General features: G+C 35.5%; 1 protein-coding gene across 5 annotated transcripts; it reads left to right on the forward strand.

Moving 5' to 3' along the window:
• The first annotated feature begins 53 nt into the window (after positions 1-53).
• Positions 54-20749, forward strand: Rcd1 (Reduction in Cnn dots 1). Of its 5 annotated transcripts, XM_022063916.2 has the most exons (16): positions 147-815; positions 915-1044; positions 1927-2067; positions 2156-2295; positions 3386-3547; positions 3929-4190; positions 5069-5221; positions 6196-6483; positions 6875-7023; positions 8003-8150; positions 8699-8903; positions 9663-9740; positions 10036-10166; positions 10980-11520; positions 16893-17780; positions 19233-20749. In XM_022063916.2, exons 2-16 carry the CDS (start codon positions 958-960, stop codon positions 19256-19258), a joined length of 3399 nt encoding a protein of 1132 aa, XP_021919608.1. In that variant the 5' UTR covers positions 147-815; positions 915-957; the 3' UTR covers positions 19259-20749. The 5 variants fall into 5 exon arrangements, with proteins under 5 accessions (XP_021919605.1, XP_021919608.1, XP_021919604.1 ...); XM_022063913.2 differs by lacking the exon at positions 147-815 and adding an exon at positions 54-72 and having other exon boundaries at positions 16893-20749; XM_022063912.2 differs by having other exon boundaries at positions 899-1044; positions 16893-20749.
• The last annotated feature ends 1267 nt before the right edge of the window (positions 20750-22016 follow it).

A 22016-nucleotide genomic window follows, 5' to 3' on the forward strand; every position in this document is an offset into this window, starting at 1 on the left:
GTACCACTTGAGTCAGGAATATGTAATTTGGTGTGAAGACAAGAATTAAACACTGCTACAAATTATACGGAGGTAAGTCAAAGTTTCTGCAATGATTTATTTTAAAGCTTCTTGTGTTGGCTGCACTCATTTTGCGCGCAATTGTACCATAGCAGACAAATGGGGAAAGTCATGACAATGTCACTGAGAGATTTGCGTAATCTAATTTTTTAGAATTATGGATTAATATGTGGGTAACACGATATAGGACACCTTTCTTGTCAGAGAAGATGCCACACGACGACTTATGCTGTGACAGACGGCCCCTTTATTTAAAATGTGGTCATAAGTCGGAATGGCTGACTGTTGATAGTAAAGGGACTTGGACTCGGGCGTAGCTTACCATCGAACGGACGCAGCAAGTAACTAAAAATGATTTAAGCGTCTACCAGATAACACGGTGTTTCAACCCAGACAATCATCTTCATGCACACAGCTGTGAGAAGTGTATAAATTATTTAGGCACACAATGACCATTCGGTTTGGATACCGCGAAACAGTTTGTTTTAGCGCGTTTACAGGAAAAACATATTTGACCGTACGGCTGTATCCTCTAAAGCACAAGTAATTCCAAAGCATGTTGGTATAACTGTTATCAATGTTAGAGTAATGGCGTAAAGTAAGTTTGTGTTGTGGATATTCGTTCGTGTCGCTTATTTGGTGGTAGAGAAGTCCATGTTGTAGTGTTTATTTCTTAAAATGGCTGTTGTTAAACAGTGTGAAACCGGATCTTTTGTGTAGGCATTTGCTGTTGCTGATTAAGCTGTTCTCTAGAGGTATTGTTCAGTTCGTATGTTTTAATTTATAGGATGCAGTTTTTGCTGCACGGTTTTGATATTAATATGCTGCTGACCTTTAGTTGTTTATATTTGAAGGTGTATTCTGGAGTACAGAAATAAATATATATGCAGATACAATATGTCAGAAACACAAAAAGGAAAAGACAGTTTAATGAAACTGTTACTGTCCACAACACCTGGCAGTACTTCAATGCCATCAATAACAGTAAGTGTATTAACAATCAGTTTATTGCATTCTCTTCAGTTTTAAAAATGCTGATGGCCAACACTATATATTAGATTAGTTAATGTGAACAGTTTGTATTAGTGTTATATAAGTAGGAATTTCAAACAAGAATATAATCTGTGCAGTTATTTGCATACTGGTAAGTGTGTAAAGGTTAATGTTTAGTTACTTTCGCTTCATCCAGTTGTTTTCCTTACAGTTTCCCCCTCCTTCTTCTTAAGAATTGAACTTCATTACTTTAGAGCACCAATTATCCATGGTATTTGGGGGAAGCAGGAACCCAGATGACAAAAAACATGGTTAATGCAAATTATATTTTATTAGAAGTATTATCATCCATATAAGCAAAATAGGAACTTATACGTATTTATACAAAGAAACAGTATATGGTGTTCATTGTAAATTTGAAGTAGAGGCAGTGAGTTGAGTCTCACCAATATAAAAACTGTTGTTATATCCATCAGAACACATCCCCGGCGTAAACCGAGGGCTACCTGTGTGTGTGTGTGTGTGTGTCTATATATATCATTCCATAGCACATCTCTATCGTCAGACAGGATTATCAAAATAATGTAAATATGTGACATTTCTTAGCAGCTGATCTGATTGCAACTAAACCATAAGTTTTCATTCTATTGTGACTTACCAGCAACTAAGGTAATTAGTATGAAAATTCTTACGATTTTCTCTGATTTTTATACTTTTTGTGTAATGTACCACTATGTTGTAACAGTATATTGGTTTCTTTCTTGAAATTCAAAATGCAGTATATTTAAAATATATTGGTTTTTTAATTTTATAATAGGAAATGTTCTCTATATTATTCTTAAAGTCATACAGTTTTTAATGTGATATCTTCAGATCCCTTCACCAGCGTCCTCAATAGCTGGTCGTATGAGTGGAACTCCAAACTCATCAAATTTACCAAGCCCCGTGAGTGACAATGGTGAGGACAGTTGTACGAAGCTAAGCAATTACTTGCATCAGTTAGCTGGCCAGTCAGTGAGTAACAGGAATTTTAAATAAAAAATATTGTTATTAATTAATGGAAATTCATCACCTAAGTTTATATTTCCTTGTATATCTGCAGGAACGAGAATTAAATGTTGTCCTGATGGACCATTCATATTCCAAACCTTGGAATTGGCGGCCAGAAAATACATATGCAAAACCGACAAAGACACTTTTTGTTCAGCCTACTGCAGCTTGGACACAACCAACTCTTTCTTTGTAAGTTAATGCTATAGTTGAAGGCATAGTAGAACACAGTTCTTAACGTTTTTGATTGTATAACATTAAGAACAGCCAAAGTTTGAAATTCTGATATTCATGCAATTGTATTTTCCTGACCCTATATACAGTTTTTTGGTTTTATGATGATTTTTGTCATGGCAAATGTTTGTTCTGGGCAAATGAGTAGAGACCATTAAAAATAGTCCCCTTCGGTTCTGAGCCAGGCATCCCACTGACATACCAGGTGATGGGTCCCTTCTGCAAAGAACTCCTTTGTCTACTGCTGGAACAACTGCACTACCATACCCTGAAGGTCTTTATCTGGCTGAAGTCTGTGGCCTTTATCATTTTCTTCGGGGAAGAACTGAACTAATGGAAGTCACATTGTTATAGGTCCATGCTGTATGGGGATGGTCAGATGCCTTCTGGCACATGGAGCAAAATGTGCTCTGGATAGTGCATTCCACATGATGATAAGAATTGACTTGAAGCATAATGACTACCCTTGTTAGCATGTTAGGATGTTTCTTTTTTGTGTTAATGTATAATATATGTATTGATAATTTAACCATTCATTCATCAAGATTTTTGTCTGTTATTGAATGCCTTAGCTAAAGAGCCATAGATTTGGGTTTTCAGGATTTTTTTGTGTAGTGAAGCTGTTGGCTGGTACATCAATGGAATACCTCCCTTTGCACTGTTGGGGACTTTTTAATGGGCTTTGCTTTATTACCCAAAACAATTCCAAATTGGTTTCATTTGATGAACTCATATATGATAACATATGAAATATCTGTGAGAAAAAGTGCAATTGGCTTGCCATCTCATTGGTTTCTGCTTGATATGTAATGCATATCATGGCCTTTACAGCAGACAGATATGTGTAAGTGAAATTCACCTTTTAACATCTCTTCAAAGGATGCATTGGCACATTATTGTTGATATCAAATTCACATTTATTAGTACTTAATGGTTGCCATCTTCATTTCTATGTTTGATTGAAGATAAATGTGTTCATCCCATTAGTCACAATATGACTGAAAACCATATGCCTAAACTATAATAAACACAGTTATCTTTATTTTAGAATTGAAGAGGAAGTTGATGTGGATGGCGATGTAGCGATACCAGTTCCACCATACGATATGAACAAAGTTCGACCTCTAATGCAAGAGTGTGAAACACATGTAAATTTTGTAAGACGTGAAGAAGATGGTGATGCTGATGAATGGGAAGAACGTGTATCACGGTATGTAATGATGATATCCTATCATAGCTGTAGTTGCCATAACTACTTAAATGTGTATTATTGAATTCATTTGCTTTATAAATGTAATAGTATAGACAAAACTTTTCCTTTCAGCCTTGAGATATATAAACTTGAACTTTTGTCTGTCTTATGTGTTTTTGATATACTGATAATGGTAAATGAATGTAAAATGTATTGATTGCAGTGTTTTTTTAACCTTATTTAATACAGCTTGTGCTGGCATGTCAGGTCAGCTTGAAAGTATAATTGTCAGACCTCGTATGTAAAGGCAGTTCTGTTACTTTTATTATTATTTTTTAAACCCTCTAATTACAGATCACAAAAATGGTTAAAGTACCATTTGCTTTAATCATGTTTCAGTGTTAATTGGACTCCTGTTCAAAACCGTTTATTTAACAAGATGGTAAGATTATTGCAAGCGGATCGTTTGGCCAGATTAGCTCAAGCAGGAAATTGGAATGAGCCAGTGCTTCGCCGTATTGCCGTAGACAAGACGGTTCGCAGAGTACGTCAAATGTTTGCAAGTGTGGGCTGGGATATACGGCTTACCCAGTGGCTTCATGCAACTCTGATCGAGAATCTTAGTCGACAGTATCTTGCTGCCTATCTTGATGTACTTCAGGTGAGTATTATTGTAGTCTGCTAGAAGTTTACTGATGTATTGGAGGTGCATTCTGTTTTCAAAATCATTGCCCTGATGATGGAGGCATAAGCACCTCTGAAATGTTAGTAAACTTCTTCCAGACCACATGATGAAATGTCTCAGAATGGTAACTAATTTATAAATTTGCTAAATGTCATAAAATATTGTCATTAGTGGATGCTTTTAATATTATATGAGATGTCAGATAACATTACAGTGACTATTATTTTGTAGATAAAATGTGGCAAAACTTCATTCAGTAGATGTAGACAATAAGTATGAATGCATGAAAATATCTTTGATACATGTATTTTTTTTATTCTTTTGTTCCTTCAAAACTATTCAGCCAGTCAGTCATTTACTGAGTTGTCTGTACAGAATACTGTCTGCATAACACTAGTTTTTTGTGATCTGTAGCTGTACTATACCTATCTGTAGTGGTGCTATTCTATTGGTTTACCATGTATATTCTTATAGCTATAAATGAACTTCCCCTTTCTATATTTCCAGTTATTTACTGCTGATTTTATTTTACTGTTTATATATAATTGTATAAAGTATTTTTCTATAATCCTTAATTGTACTGTATATCACAATTTATTACTCTCTTGTAAGCCACCTCTTTATTAAGAATAAGCCATATCCTATCCATTTTTTATTTCCAAATGATTTAATACTATTTTTAAGGTATGCAATTCCACTCTTTCTCGCATCCTTTCCTCTTCTCTGTCAGTTTCCAGATACCAGTTTTAAACTATGCTAAACATTCTAAATTTAATTTGTGTAGGTCAGTTTTAATAATTGTAATAACTTCAGTGTTTCAGAGGAATGTTTGTCATAGCATTCATTTGTTTCAGTCTTTGAAGGCCAAAGTTCCAACATTGGTAGATAAAATGATTGCTGTCTCAACCTTGGCAAGCAAAACAGGACCAGCAAGTGCTGAGAACCTCAACAACTTACTGAAGAGACCGTGGGATCCTGCGGCTGGCAGTTTGAGTCAACATAAACCAGTTAGTATAGTGAGATACTCTAATATAAGTAAAATGTGTGGGTGTAGGTATGCACTTATTTCATTGCACATGTGATATCACAGTTATACATTTAACAAGGCTATAAATATTATTTTTGACATCCAAGATACTTAAAAAATATATCTATCTTAATATGGTTTTAAATTTGTCTTCATATCAAGACAAGACTACATGGCATCATAATCCTGAAGACAGCACAATGAAAACCTCAAATATCACAGCTTTAATTATGTTAAATAAACAGTTGTAGGTGTTAGTAAGGGAGCATTCCTTCAGTTTGATGGTTGTGTGAAGTGTTTAACACATCACCATACATGCTTCTCTATTGTGAATCATTGGTGTGACCCCATTCATTGTGTCATGAACCTTAACTAACTAACTAGATGGCTTACCGAACTCGAAGGTTCACCACCGAATTAAACAAAGCCCTCCACCAGTCTCTGTCCTGGGCCAGCAAAATCTAGCTGCCTTCAACTCCTATCTCCCATAGATCCCGCTTGACATTATCCTCCCATCTACGTCTAGGTCTCCCCAGCGGTCTCTTCCCCTCAGGCTTCCCAACCAATACCCGGTGCACACCCCTTGCCCCATCCATGCACGCTACATGCCCCGCCCATCTCATTCTTCTCGACTTAATCACCCTGACAATATTGGGGGAGGAGTACAGATTTTTAAGATCATCATTATGCAGTTTTCTCCATGTCCCATCAGGTCATGAACCTAAGTTTATGTATGTTGTTTTTAACAGAAGAAAATTATTATAAAATTGCAGGCTTCCCTCAGAAGTGTTCTGTCACGCTTTGTAACCGACTTGCAACAAATATGGATGGTATTTTACAGTAACACTGAACTACAACATTCATATAACATGTTAATTGCTTGTTGGTAAAATTTATTACAGAGTTGTATTCGGGATGTTTGCATGATGCATATGCATTTTGTTTTGTTTTCAGCGCAAACTGCCTGGCAATCCCATCCTTATAATAGCTCCCTCCAGTGGAAATAGCGGTTTGATGCAGACTACTCGAGCACAGCAATGGTTTGCACATCTCTCTACACTAGGCCAAGTTATAACAGTGATTATGCCAACAGGACCTAGTACTAGTCGTATGACAATGACTATTTGTCTTGATCAAATGATAGCAGTTACAAGATCAAAGATTAGTGAAGTGAAAGCTGATTTTCCAGGAAGACCTCTTATTCTCATAGGATGGAATACTGGTGCTGCTATAGCATGTCAAGTAAGCAAGAGGAATTGTTAGCATATTTCGCTAATTGATTTAATTACTCTTTTATATATACATATATTTGATTGCATAGTAAACATTGTTTTTCTGTTCCATGTGGCAATAATTCTGAAGTTCTTTTATTATTCTACCGTTTTTTTTATTTTATTTTAATCATAGGCCTTGACATTTCCATTAATGAAAAAAGTGTTACAGCATTCTGTGTATTTATTCAGTGAATGCACAGTTTCATTCACAGCGCACAGCTTGCCTTTCTGCAGCGTGGAATTTTTCCATCCGCAAGAGTTAAAGGGTTAAAATGTGTTCTTCATGTTTGTGTAAAGGTAGGTTCCTTTTATTATAATATTTATGGATTTTAATTATGTAAAGTATAATCTATTTTTAGGTTGCCTTGTTGGATCAGGTGACAGCCGTGGTATGCCTTGGTTTTCCCGTATTTACTGTGGAAGGGAAACGAGGGGAACCAAATGACACGCTGTTGGATCTGCATTGTCCTGTTCTCTTTGTTGTCGGTCAGAATGCTTCCATGGCTCGGTATGTGTTGTAAATTTTACTGAAATTCTTACATAGGCTTTAAGTGATCAAACAGATATGATTTTGGATGTAAATTGTTGATTTTTTTTATATGTTTTTGTTATCTGACATTAGGAGAGCAGTTCTGAACGAAAGGTCCTGATGGTAGAATTATATATTTTCTTTTGATAGTACAGTGAAACATCAATTATAAGTTCCCACATTTAGTGGACCTTATTTTCAGTCTCAGTTGAAGCTTTATGTAACTAGTGTATTATTTTCCTTCATTTAGTGTTTCTTTATTTAAGGATTTACCCACATTTTATATTTTACATTAGTGTTGAAGGGAAAGTACTGTGCATTCCAGCTTATGTGTAGCCAGTTTTGTGTTCATTGTCATCAGCTGCATGATTAAAGTAGCTGTCTCGTAAGTTTTTTTGCTTGATGAATGGTAGGGAGTGTGGAGAGTTATTACAAAGCCGGCAAACATAAATTGATGAAAGCCATGTTTAGCTGGTGGAAGTAAATTGTAGTGTGCTTAGTCCATTGTTTACCATGTCGGACAAAGAAATAATATGCAGTAAAGGACAAGCTTGCAGAGTCACACGAATTGTAGCCAGTAGCAGCTCTTGCACAGCACAGCCTCTCAGTCTGCTCAATCTCTGTGTGCCTTTTGCACTGTTTGAAAGTATTCAGTATGCTTCTGTTTTTGTGCTGTTGTGTTCTCATAAATTTTAGTTCTGTGCTTAAGTGTGGTTTGGACTGTAATGCAGAAAATTGATCTTAGAGTAAAGGTGTCAACTGGTTGAGGTGCAGTGACAGACTATTGATGAATCATTGGTTTTGCAGTAGTGGAAATCTGTCCTATAGGATCTGTGAAGATGACGTACTTGCAGTTTGAGTGTCAAAAGGGATACTTTTTGTGTCCCTGTACACCAGTTATTTTAAATTCTTTCTTTTACTTTACCTACTATCAGTTTTATTATGTTATGTACTTCAGACAGGAAGATGTGGAGGATATTCGAGAACGTATGAGAGTGGAGACCGGACTAGTGGTTGTGGGATCAGCTGATGATCAACTAAGAGTTGGCAAAACAAAGAAACTAATGGAAGGTGTTACTCAAAGCATGATTGACCGATGTATTCTTGTAAGTAAAAGGGACACAAGAAAACCATTTCTCTGTAATATGCAAACTTCTTCCTGTCCTCCTCTTCTCCTCTCATTGTATTCAGCTTTAGATTGTTCTTTCTCTCTATCATTAAATACTTTTGAGCACTTGTGGTATTGTTTAACCTTCTGCTGCTGTTAATGTGCTAAAGCACAGTGAGATTTTCTGAAACTTAACAAATGTTGATACTTTTTTTATGTAATTTTATTACTTTTCAAAATGTTATATTCTTGATTGATGTGAACCAGAATAACTCCATTACAAAAGTGACTAATACTTGCTTAATGACTGATGTTTTATTGACAGTGGAAGTGTGAATTTTTCTCTTTGCCATCACATCCAGATTGAATGTGGGCCATAAATCCTTTCATTCAGTGATTTAGGGGGATCTTTCTCTGGCTGGGTGGATCCCATGGGTAGTTCAGACACGGTGGCAAGTAAATAATATGAAGGCTTATGGCACAAACATACACAGATGAAACACACACTGTTCATTTTGAAGCATGAAGACATGTTTTCATTTGCAGGATGAAGTGGGTGACTTTTTGGGTAGTATTCTGATGCACCCATACCAGCCTCCAACAAGAGCTTCCCACATGTTCACGCCTGCTCAATCTGTGCCAGCAGCAGGACAGGGAGGAGCAGGAAAAGTAGAACGTAAAGGCAAACAGCTTTCTGCCACTTCATTGGACAATGAACCATCCTCTCCTGCAGGCAAAAGGTCTCGTCCAGGTTAGTACTAATTCTGTATACAATGAACTCAGTTGTGGTGTGGTAATGGATGGGGGACCAATGCACATAACTCAAAATAGAGGAAAATCTTAAAAATATTGCTTCATTTGCTTTGAAATTATGGATAGTATTTTTTCTGTGATTTTAATTCTGAGCCTTCTTAATACCACTTGATTGGGAAGTGGTGTATCACTCCATTTAAGCAGTTGAATGGCTAGCTTGTATCTGGAATGCTTTTTCTTTGTTCCTGTGTTCACCTGTACCAATTATCTGACCTTGTCAGTTAGTAATTCAGTAAAATTCTTGTAACTCTTCATTAATATCACTCAGTATTTTGTCTCAGCTAACTATATGTTTATGGAAATCAACTTTATCATATCTCACATATATGTTATTTTATATATGGCATTGATTAGCATAAGCATTTACCAGAACATTTATGGTTGTTACCCTCATCCACACACTTCTGGTTAAGTTATGTTTGATCATATCTGGTTATTATGATTTTATGCCATTTTATAAATTGGTTGTTGGTTGTGACAAGTTAGCACTGAATGTCTGTAATGCTGAAACAGCTCTTACAGTAAAGGAATAAATTTTAGTTTGTAACAGAATTTTTTCTGTATTGTGTTTGGTATGTCAAGAGGCTATCTATTTCTGGTATTCTTTTTCCTTTCAGTGTCTGCATATGCCCTTACTGCATAATAAGTTTTTAATTTACCAGCAGATATTACTTTGCACTTTAATGTTTGTTACCAGGAACTCCGCTTAATGGAAATTCCACAACAATACCAGCATCTGCAGCTATTGCTGCTGCGTCTGCTGCTGTAACACCCAGTAAGCAATCTCTAACCACCTTACCAACTCTAGTATCAGTGGTGGGTACATTGGTTGCCCCAGGTAGGGATTGATAAAAGAGATGTTATGCCAACTCACATCATTGGTTGTGAATTATGCTTATCATCCCTCTTTTGTTAAATTCCTTAACCTTAACTCTGCAGGCATCATAATGTCTAATACAGTTTGTACTTCATGAATGTACATGTGCAAAAATCATGTAATTTTTATGAATTGTAGATGAACCTGTGGCACTTATTTTACAGTTGGAGAAAATTATAAGTTTCTTTTTCAGTGCAAGTTCCACGTCGTAAATCTAGAATGACATCTGCACAGAAAATGTTGCTGAATCCTGTAAACTTATCAGGATCACAGGAGTCTAAATGGGCGGGTCAGATTCGCCATGGATTGAATTCCTCGAGTCCAGTAAGTAGACAAAAACCAGAATGAAGTAACATTAAGACACTTTCAACAGACAGCTAAAATTCATTCAGAATATAATTTTAAGCTATGCATGAGGACATTTACATTACAGTAAATACTGTTGATTAAAGCTGTCTGTTCTGTGAAGGGATACTATCTGTGCCTGTGTAAGGAGTGTTGCAGATCCCAACACAGAATAGACAGAGTATATGTAATAGGACATTTGTTCATGTAATGCATACTTGCCCAATCTGTGATAATTTACATTCAGAAAAATAAATTAGAAAACTAATTTCAGTGTTGTAGCTACTGTATAGTAGCTTTGACATGCTATACTATATGAAACTGCATTGAAATTGTTTTTCTGATTGCTTGTTGAAAGATCATTCCTCATAGCAAAGCATTCTGATGTTGGTATGAGCGTGACCTCCATATAAATAGTTACCAACGTTGGGATGTCTTGTGTGTGTAATATGGCAGTATTTGTAAAAGAAAGTTTGTGTACACAAATAGTGTAAACAAAATTGTTAAAAGGTTAACCTTACAAAACCACACTTAAAATGTGCATATTATTAAAATACTGGCTTGAAAAATGTTGTTTCTCATTAACTAAAATTGGTAAGGGGGATAAAAAATTATCTTGTGCTTGATCTTGGCATGTGATATATGAATTGTTATTGAATGTGATATGTAAAGAAAATTACAGGGTCGAATCCAGTTCTCATTTGAATGTGCACAAGGTTAGTGGGTGGTGAAGACTATGTTATCTTCTTTTTTGTGTTTGTGTTTGCCATCAGTAAGTTTTTAATGTTGCAGGTAAGCAGTGCAGCTGGTATCACAGTGAATATTGGATCCCTCGCTAGTTTGGCTCCAATTGGGCCAATACGCCTTGCTCCATCCTCTACCTCTGCTTCCATATCACCCATTACATCTGTACATAATGCAAGTGAAGCAGGCAGAGACCACATGGAGAGGACACGTAGCACTTCCCTCACAATCCACGGTACCTTGGTATCATCTGGTAATTCTAATACAGCACTCAGCTCTTCTGACACTTCTGCGTCTGTACCTTCGACATCAACCGTATCCACTCCGGCTAGTCGGGGTTTGACACCTGCAGTAACAACGTCCATTGGTAGGGGGGTGACTCCCACTACAGCCACTGTACTTCAACTGCAAGCTAAGCAGTTGCTAGGAGGACGCGCTGTATCAAGAACTGCTGGTGGTGGGACTCTGACAACGTTGTCTTCACTTCTTCAAGGAGGAGCAGGCACCAGGATTGTGACATCATCAGCTTCCAGTGTTTTACTGGCACCTTCAACACTTTCTACATCAGCTGACACACACCAACTTAAAGGTAAAATGAAAAGAGTACAGAGTCCTCGAGCTCCTTCCAGGTCAGTTCGTTGTAGGTTGAGATGAGATGTAAATTCTAAACTTCTACCTACATTAGGGTGACAAGATTTTGAAAACAAATCCAGGACACCAGAGTACACTGAAGAATGTAAATGGTAAGTACAACTTTTGTAATTCATTGTCATTCATTGTTATTCATTGTTAAGTTTGCATTAATTTTAAACCTTTTCATTGTTGCATAATTTATTCTTCTGTTTTCTCTTATATGACATGAAGAGTAAACAAATTAATTGAGGAAGTAGGTTATGTGTGAATGAAATTTGTCTTGATTGGGATGGGTAAATGGGTCACTCAAAATGACGGAATTAGTTTTAGGGTTGTTATTAAAATTGTTATTACATTGTAACTACAGTAGAATAAATATGGCCTATAATGAAAACTTTATTATAGTGCATCAGTCATTAGCACTGCAAATTTCGTAACATCAGATATGTGGAAGAATGTCACATAAAATGAGGACTTTTTTAGCACTTTCATCATAGCAAGCAATTCCTAACTACTTGTGCCTGTTTTTTCTGTGACTTTGCATCAATTACAGTTGCAATTTTAATTAAATTTAATTTAATCTTAATGCATTTTCTGTGCCTTTCTGCCTTTCCTTACTCTATTGAGAAAAGTCTGCATTCCATAATCTGAGTAGCATGCCCCATACATATTGTAGCCAATGAGAAATGTTTGTTTATCACATCATATCCTCTGAACTTCCTTCACAGTGTGGTAGCTTATTTTATGGTGGAGTGTATTGCTTGGCTAGTGAACAGGAGGTGAACATTTTTAAGTGATTTGCTTACCTTTTTTAAGTTAAAAGAATTATCAGCTCTAATTATGGCAACAAAGTGGATTATCTTGGTGTTGTAAATTGTGCTATACATATAGGAGACAGACTTCAAGATAATGTATTTCAGCCACTTTCATATTCATTACCCATTAGAATGAGCTTAATGAGATTGTTTTTATTTTATAAATTGATATTGAGGCCGCAATATATCTGGGCACCTATGTTACTCGTTCTTCAGTTGGTTCATGAATTTCATAGGATTTCACTGTGTGTTCAGGTATTTTTTCCAGAAAAATGCATAATGGTGGATTGTATTATATGCCAGTATTACTTCATTAGAGAATTATCAGAATACAAGTTAGGTATATTGGCCAGATGTTCCTTTCTCTGGATTTCTGAATGGTAATCATTGCTGAGGATGGGCTTTTTTGGTCATAAGGAATCTCCAGTTTGTTACTGGTAGGATGTCAAAGGACATATTATCAGGAAATAGAGAAAATTGATAAATCTTCAAGGTATGACTTGAACATTTTGTTAAGATATTTCAAGACTGATGCTGGGGTATGAGAGTTTTGATTATATCTGATAGATACACGATGGTGTTCAGTTAATACTTGATGCCTAATCTTTTAGAGGAACATGACTACTGTCTCATGGTTGCAAAGGTTATGGATTTACCACCATTAAGGAAGTAAGCAATGCAAATGTTTGATATGAACATGTAATTAGTTTTCTCTGTGTTTGTTTCTAGACTAGCATCCTTACCGGCATCTAATAGAGCTGTACATTTTATTGACTCCTATTAACATTCTTTACCTTCAGACTTGTTGAAGAAGTTTCTAAAAGTGATGCAAATAATGCAGTACAAGTTTTTTGTGCATTAAACAGAATGTTAGGTGAACAGCTGTACAGATAAAAATAAAACATCATGCATTTTCCTGAGACTGCATGGTTTGTATATTTATTTATTTGTTTGTTCTTATACCACCCACCAAACATTGCAGTTGAGTGATTAGCACCTCTGCTTTTTATTCAGAAGGCCCTGGGTACAGATCTCAGCCTAGAGATTGGTTATCCTGAGTAATGTTTTCCATGGTTTTCCTTTGTCCCTTCAGGCAAATGCTGTGATTGTACCTTAAATTAGGTCATGACCATGTCCTTCCATATCCTTTCCAATTCATTATTTGCTGTTATACTTTTTTGTCACAATATAATCTAAGCTACTGTAAGCATTGTTAGACAAACTGTAAATAAATAAATTGTTCCACCAGTCAAATACTCCAACATATTGTGCCTCAGAAATACTCGAGTGATAATGAATCTTTTTATATGCAGTAGAACTGTCTGGATACAAGATTTGATTTAAGTGTTACGTCCCATTATGTGTGTGCCACAAACCATTTAGGAACGGTCTGGGATGTCTTCTGTCTACTGGAATGATACAGTGACATGCAGCAGCAATAATAATCATAGTAATAATAACCTGTGAAGAAATAGTAATAAGTCATTCTGCAATTAATGCTTGCTTTATATATTTTTTTGGATACATTATCTTAATCACAAATTTTTTATCATTGGAGGTGATGTTTAGGCATGTGCTTTAGTATGTATTTAAAATTTATAACTTCAGGTTTTAGATGAGAACTGTGTCAGGTTACTCCAGTCACATAAACTTATGGAAAAGAATTGCATGCTTCTATAGGGAGGAGTTATATTCATACGTCAGACTGCATTTAAATGTTTTAAATTGTGTGCTTATGTGCTTTTGGTATATAAGAATGTTTGATATGCCAGTAGTTATTTATAACATTAATTATTCACTAGGGAACCTAATGTGTCTTTACTTAATGCAGAACAACTGAAAGATCTGTTTTCATTATTGCCTATGGGGCATGTGGACCAGATTTTTTATTGGAGCATCCCCTTTGTAGTGCTAAACAACTGTCCTTTTAAAAGCTTGTAATTTATGCTCTTCTGTCAGAGTAAGGAGCTGTTTTTCACACATGCATAAAACAATTGTAAATTATCTTCAACATGTTTGAAAGTAGGTAAGTTGATAATTTTTGTTGTCATCTCTTCTCATACATGTAAGATTTGAATTACAATTTTCGTATGATTAGTGCAACTTCAGTTCCAACACTGCAGATGATGTGTTAATTTTTTTATGATAAGCTGCCATGAGTATGTAGCAGGTCATGATATATTGTTGGATGATTATGAACCCTGGATTTGAAAGCATGTCAGAGGAAGCATTGTGGCCTATTTTAAGTAGTATCGTGGCACTAATGAGGAACTGAGAACAGTGAAATCTGTGGCATAATTATTTACTCCCTGGAAATGGAACTACATACATGTCTCTTAAATGTGAGTACTGCACTGTCTTCATGATGGAAAACCTTTTAGCAACCAATGAGGTAGGTGGCACAACCTGATTAATTTTTAACTCCTCCTTTATTAGTAGAAACATCTGCAGTTGTCAGGAATGCAAGAATCTGGTTTGTTACATCTTTTTTATTTGTGCAGTGGAGTCAAAGAGAGAGGGGAATATACAGTTGTATATTCTGTAGTGATGCATTATGTCATTGTTTTTGTTGTGAATGTTTCATCTCAAGCTGGCAGAGCTGAAACCCTGTCATCTATTGTAGCCTTTGTTACATAACCATGTTTGGCCCTTATGTGTGTTACAGAAGAAGATATATGTTGATTTTGAATTGTATTTTTCTGTTGTACAAAACTTTGACCACTGCAACAGCAGTAAGTATTGTTATAAACAAAATTATTCATCTTTTTGTTAGTGTACTTAAGATATTCTTCCATATGGCAGGACATTATGGATATTTTTATGATAACACCAGCAGAGTCAGTTCTCTGTGGTATTTCCTCAAGAGTTTGAGTATTAAGACTGTTCTATTATTTTACAAAGACAGTAAAATGTATCCTGTGATATTACCTCTGAGTCATATTTCAGGATTTCAAATTGGTCTGTGATGATCAGACTAGTTAGCCAATGAACCAGAAGCTTTTGATATCGACCTGCAAGATGTTTGTTAATGAAAAAATAATTTCACTGCCTTTCATGGACTTACACATTTCTAAAGAATCTGTAGTTATTTCAGCAGTTCAATTGTAAATTTAAAGCTAATGTTTATATGATAATAGTATATGGTAAAACCAAAGAAAATTTCTGCACTTGTGTTTTATATCTTTCTACAAAGTATATTTTGGAATTATAAAATTGCAAGACATTTAAATTATTCATATGTTATTATATAGTGTACATTTGTTTGGTATAAAGGTTATATGGGTATTGTTTAAGAATAATAATGGGCTAACAAAGATGTATTAGGTTCAAATTGAAGTTTGGAATAAATTAAGTTTTTGAACTGCTGTTATTTTGCTTATGTTTCAGAATATAACATATCAGATTCAGGTATGAAAGAGTCATTTTGCAGATATGCAGTCCTTCACCAACTCCAGTGATTATGTTTCTGTAAAATGCATTCTCAAGACCAAGGCTGTATAAGAAATTATTGGCTTAGGGGACCATGGCTACTGTCAACTCATATCACAGGCTAATACATAACATTTCTGTTGGAAAACCTGAAGGGAGAAGCCACTTGGGAGGCTTAGGCAGATAGGAGGATGCTATGAAAATTAATCTTATATAAATGGGATGTGGACTGGATCTAACTGACCATTAAAGCCCTGCTTGTAGCAAATGTCCTGGTACATGCACATAAATTGAAAATAAGGGCTGGTAAAACTGAACACAAAAGGAAAACAGTGCATAGATGAACTTCATGGCTGGTGTGGGCATTGCTGTATTTGAAAATAAAGTGCTAAGGAAAGTGTTTAGACTGAACAGAAATTAATTTGGGAATGGTGTTTTTTGTATAATGAGAAACTTAATGATTATCTTCTGATATTCTTATAGAAGTTAGGCAATTTTTTTAGGAAACCCTCTTTAATGTGACCATTTAGATAAATTAGAAAAAGATGGGAAGATATTAATAAAATTGATAATAGAGAAAAAATTTGTGAGGGTGCTGACTGATTTTAAATGGCTTGGGATTGGGTCCACTGGCAGCATATGGTGAGTGGTTTTCTGTGTGTGCGTGTTGTGCAAACATTCACTAATATCTTTTACTGAGTTTTTGTACAGTAATGCCAATAATATTATACAATTTCAGATGGTACTCATAAAAACATAAAAATTTGGTCAGTAAATTTGTGTGGATGAGATTGCTTAAAAGACAGGAGTAGGTGGGAGGATAATATAAAAGTAGATCTTAAAGAAATAAGGTGCCAAGATGTGGACTGGATACATCTGTTTGAGATGACAGGATCCAGTGACAAGCTCTCATGAACGTGATAATGAACTTTCAGGTTCCATGAAAGGTGGTGAATTTCTTGATTAACTAAGTGACTATTACCTTTTCACAAGGTTTACTCCATTATATGGTGTTTGTTTAATGTTACTAAAAGTTTATGTATACACACACCAATTAATTATACTTCTGTCATGTGTGTTTCAGTGTTGGGAAATGAAGACAATTTCCAGAACTTTGTATCAAGTGGGAGTCAAGTGGTGACATCCACTAGAGTGCTGTCAAGCATGGGTCGAACTTTGGATCTGTCCAAATTAACGGTACTGACCTCAGGAACTGGTGCAAGTGGAAAGAGCATGCTGGGAGCAACAAGTGGAGGAAATGTGGTGATGTTAGCAGAGTCCCCTCATACAACGAGTAGTAGTTCAGTACTGGTACCTCTGTCCGGTGTGGCACCATCTCCAATTACAATCCTTCCTTTGGGTACCACTGCCACTAGTGAGCGTAACCCTGCTGGTCAGCGTTCTCTCACTGTCATACCCAAAATGAGTGTATCTTCTGCTTCTAGACAGGCTTTGGCACAGCAGCAAATGAGAATGACTGGACCAAAGCTTACTACATATACTGTGCCATCTGGACGTCTGAAAAGACCAGACTCTACAATTTCTGGACCAAAACCTCCAAAGATAGGTAAACTGTTGGAAACATCTTCAACCACACTGGATGAAGAGGAAGAAGAAGATGATGATACTTTAACACCAGCTAAAATACTCGAACTTCCAATTATCTTTGCAAAAGATGATGATTCGCTCTTCACTGGTAGCAAGTCAGAGCCTGAAGTGCTCAGCACTCCAATTGTTGTACCAATTGATGCAAGTACTGCTGAAGGCAGCCCTTCCTCTGTCTTGACTACAGGAGACACAATCTCGTTTCCATTAGAAGATGACATAACAGATCAAATGTCCAATATTTTGAAACCTGCCATGTCTGCCCAAAATATTGTGTTGATTAAAAGTGGGAATTCTAGGGAGAAAGCAAATACTGTTGGTGGCAGACCAGTACTTCAGAAGACTCAAAGGATTCTGCACACAATTGGTAAGTTGACTGCACAAAAGCAGCCACTCCCTAATCAACCAGCAGCCCTCAAGTATACAAAAATAATTCTTACAAATAGACATCCATCTTTAAAAGTTGGAGGACAGGAATCTGATAATGAATTGTCTGTTGTGAGAAACAAACTAGAAGGCATTGAACTTGAATCACCCAGTGACATGACTATGCAGAACTCCATACGTGTTTCGAATGTAGAGGTGGAAGATTTTGATATCAGTCTTTAGAAGTCGTGAGAGTATGTTTTGGCCCCGTGAATATTTCTTCAGCTGCATGCTGAATTTTATCTTTGGTGAATTAAGAAAAATCACATTCTTTGTTAAAAAATAACATTAAATAATTTATTTGCTTAATATTCATCCCTGCATGCTAAGGGAAGACTTGGAGGAAGTTTCATCATGTCTTGAGAATGCAGTTTTCCTACTGTGTGATTGACATATCAACAGCATAACTCATATTTATAATAACAGATATATCTGCTATTCACTGGTACCCAGGAGAATAATCAAATAGTTCCATCTGTTTGTCAGAAATTTGCAAAATATGTAGTATGTCACTTTTATAGATACAAGGAAAATAAGAAAATGATGCAGAAGTTGCGGCCCTAGATAACTTGGGCAAAGTGATGAAGTAGTGTCTGCCTATGGCACAGTGGTCTCAAATTGCTTATGAAGTGGTACAGTACCAAACTGTCGGTTGATAAACTAGAAGTTTATTACATTTTCAAGACAAAAGAGGCAGGTTGTACTGGTTGCATATGCATATGTTGGTCACTATAAATACAGGTCACAAACAATTGAAGGAACAGCATGAAGATATGTTTGTTTCTAGAAATTAATTATAATTAATTGAGATGCAGTTTTATTTTATTTTTTTGTAGGAGGATAAATTTTTAACTGTTTTCTCATTTTAATGTGTTCTGTGTAAAAGTTCAGTGGTTTTATGCAATTATCAGTTTTGCTTATTGGAAAGCAGGTAAATATTTGGTTCATTATATTAGGAATAGACTAAAGTTTTTGTTTCCCTTCCTCACCTCACTTTCCTTTTGTAAGTGCAACAATAACAACAACAATAATAATTTATAATACATCCAGTAATATTATAAATCATATTAATATACCAAACAACATAATTTAGAGTATGATCTTCTCGGTTATGATGCTGCATAGTCTTTGGGTTGGTTACCAACATTATTGCCTCCATCTTCAGGGTGGGACTACATGGCATAATTTTATTACTGTGGAAACCTCAACTCTGAAGAAGTTCATTTGCTGTCTTTGTTTTTTTATTTTGAACTCCAACTGCATTGATCAAATTTCAGTTTTTCATAAAAGAGTATAATATTTATATAATTATTTTGTAACTATGTGACTGGAATGTAATTTTATGTGTGTGACATATTTATGTATTTTTAAGATGTATGCATTAATCTTTCAGTAGGCTGGTTTTTACTAAGAAATTGATTGTTTATACTGGATACTGGGAACAACCCGTTCTTCAAATGCCAGAGTACTGCCGGGTCCCAACTTTTCGTTGGCTTGATCTATAGACATTCGGTAGGACTCCTTGGATGAGGGATCGGCCCGTCGCAAGGCCTCTACCTGTACACAGGACAGCACAACACAGAAAAACGTGGACAAACATCCATGGCTTGAGTGGGATTCGAACCCACGGTCCCAGCGACCAAGCAGCAGAAAGCCCATACCTCAGACCGCGCGGCCACTGCGGACCTATTGTTTATACTTACACTTCTAATCTTGACTTCAGAACTGTTACCCAACATGTTTCAAAATCACTTAATTGATGCACAGTAATGCATAATCATTAGCATGGAAGGAAGGAATGTAGTTTCCTGTAGCAGATGGTACTCAAGTTTTCAGTTTTAGTACTTGTATAAAATGTCATGATAGACTAGATGTAATATATTGATGACTTGTACCAAAAAAGAAAAAAAAACATTATAGTTTTTCTTCCCCTTAAGCTTTATCATGCAAAATTTAAGTGTCCCGTGTACAGGTTGTTGATTGTATTTAAATTTCTGACTTTTAATCAAATTGCACTTCAATTGGATTAAATGTTACTTTTTACAGTATTGTTCATGATAAATAACTGCAATACAACAATTGCTTTTAATCATAATTTTGTATTGTTTCTTATCTAATTTAAAATCTTTTTTAATGTAATAATTTTCTTCCTTTGCTAAATGCAAGTCAATAAGCAAATCTACCATTTTTTTACAAGCCACAGAAAATCACTATATAAATGTGCTGCATTTTGTAAGTGATGTGAAAAGCAAAGAGGACCTCTGTAGTATTGTGTCTTATGGGTGGTCCACTGGCTCCATCGTTACCATTTGTAGCAAGATTTGAGGTGAAGGGTGAAGGTTTTGATGATCATCATTTGGGTAATGAACTTCTAGGTAGATACTAGCATTCCAACACGTCTCCGTGTTCAGGGTTGATCACCTTGTGTTCATTACGATAAAATGCGAGCAATCAGTTAAAATCTTATGAGGGGAAAACAAAATTTTGTGGCTAGTATACTTAACAGCTGGATTACAGCCTTGAGCTTTTGCATCATCTACATTCTTAGTATTGCAAAATTTGTTTCAGTATTCCCTGAATGTCCCACATTCTGAAGAGGACCTATTCCACCTGCTAGTGTCAGATATTCAGTCTTCTGAGGTTAGCATTAAATATAATGACAAAATTATCATTAGCCATCTTCACACAACAGATCAATATTATGAGCTTCAGTATTTCATTACATGTCTGTGTTTATTATTTTTCATTTTTGTTACATGAATTTTTATTTAATGAAGCAGTAATGCTTGCTTTTTGATTTTTTGTATAAAAGGAACTAATGATAACAATGTTATTTAATTCAATAGCAACATTGCACTCCAATATAAACTAAATATAAATTTACTAGTGTAAAGAGCTAGTTGAAATCCAGTGTGCAACATTTTATTTTGTATCTTAATCCCTCGTCCTCTTTCAGCCTTTCCTACTTTTATCTCCATTATACCATATTTATTTACTTTGTGTAATATATAAAGATATGACATAAACATGTTAAAAATACATGGTCTGTTTTATATAAATTTAATGTAGTCTTTAAATAAAAAAGATCACTTAGAACAGGAGAATAGAATAGAATTTATTTCATTTCATACATCCTTAATAGGCTTAAGACAAGGATGTAGAACATGTCAGCACAAATACAATTTGTTTCTAATACAAATATTAATTACACAAGAAAGCGTAACCATTATTGCTTACTTGTATTTATAACTGCTGAGAATTTTTGGATGAGATAAACTCTTCTATGTAGCAGGAGTAAGACAGGATATACTCTTTAGTGCTGGCTTAAACTTCTTTATATCATGATTCAGAATTTAATAGTGATGAGAAGATTATTGAATATCATAATTTCACTCCTTTTTTATATTTAATGAGTTTAGTGTTTGGCACATGAAGGTTATGTTTGTATCGTTTATTTATGTTGTGGATATCCGAGAGTGTGTTTAAACTTTTCAGTCATGTCCACCATAAATGATGATGAAAGCAAGAATTTGCTGGCTACTGGAAGAATATTAATTTTCTTAAATAATTCTACATAAGGCTGTCCCTTAAGTGTCTGTTATTATTCTAATGATTTTCTTTTGAATGTAAAATACTTTCTTTCTGTCTGTTAACTCAGAAAATAATTCCACATATGTTGGAATGGAAATAAGCAAGGTAGACTAATTTTAAAGTTTGTATTGAATATGACAAGATGATTAATGACGAATGAATTGGTAAATATAAGGAAGGAGGTCACAGCCTAGTACACTGTACTACCATGGAATTTGCTTGGAGGAACTGAGGAAAACCATGGCGAACATAAGTCCTGATAACTGGTCTTCAAGCCAAAACTTAAACCCAAGGCCTCCCGAATAAGAAGCAGGTGCGTTCAATGCACCTTTTAAGTATCTTCTCAGAGCATGAGTAAATAAAACAAGCAAACATCAAATTAGCTTATATGTAATACAAATAACAGTCTAGTTTGTGTAGGATTTGAGGTTTCCACGACGTTGAGTTTGAAGATATCCGTCTTCTGGGTTGTTGCACCATATAGTCTGGTACAAGTTTACCGACGTTTCAGAGGTTCTTGCTGCCTCCATCATCAGGGCGATGAGCCATCTTCAGTCTAGTTGAATGTCAGTTTCTGTGTATAATT

The sequence above is a fragment of the Zootermopsis nevadensis genome, unplaced genomic scaffold (genome assembly GCF_977971745.1).
Source record: "Zootermopsis nevadensis isolate Lab colony 2312 unplaced genomic scaffold, Znev_1.0 Znev_ptg000008l, whole genome shotgun sequence".
Classification (NCBI taxonomy): Eukaryota; Metazoa; Arthropoda; class Insecta; order Blattodea; family Termopsidae; genus Zootermopsis; species Zootermopsis nevadensis.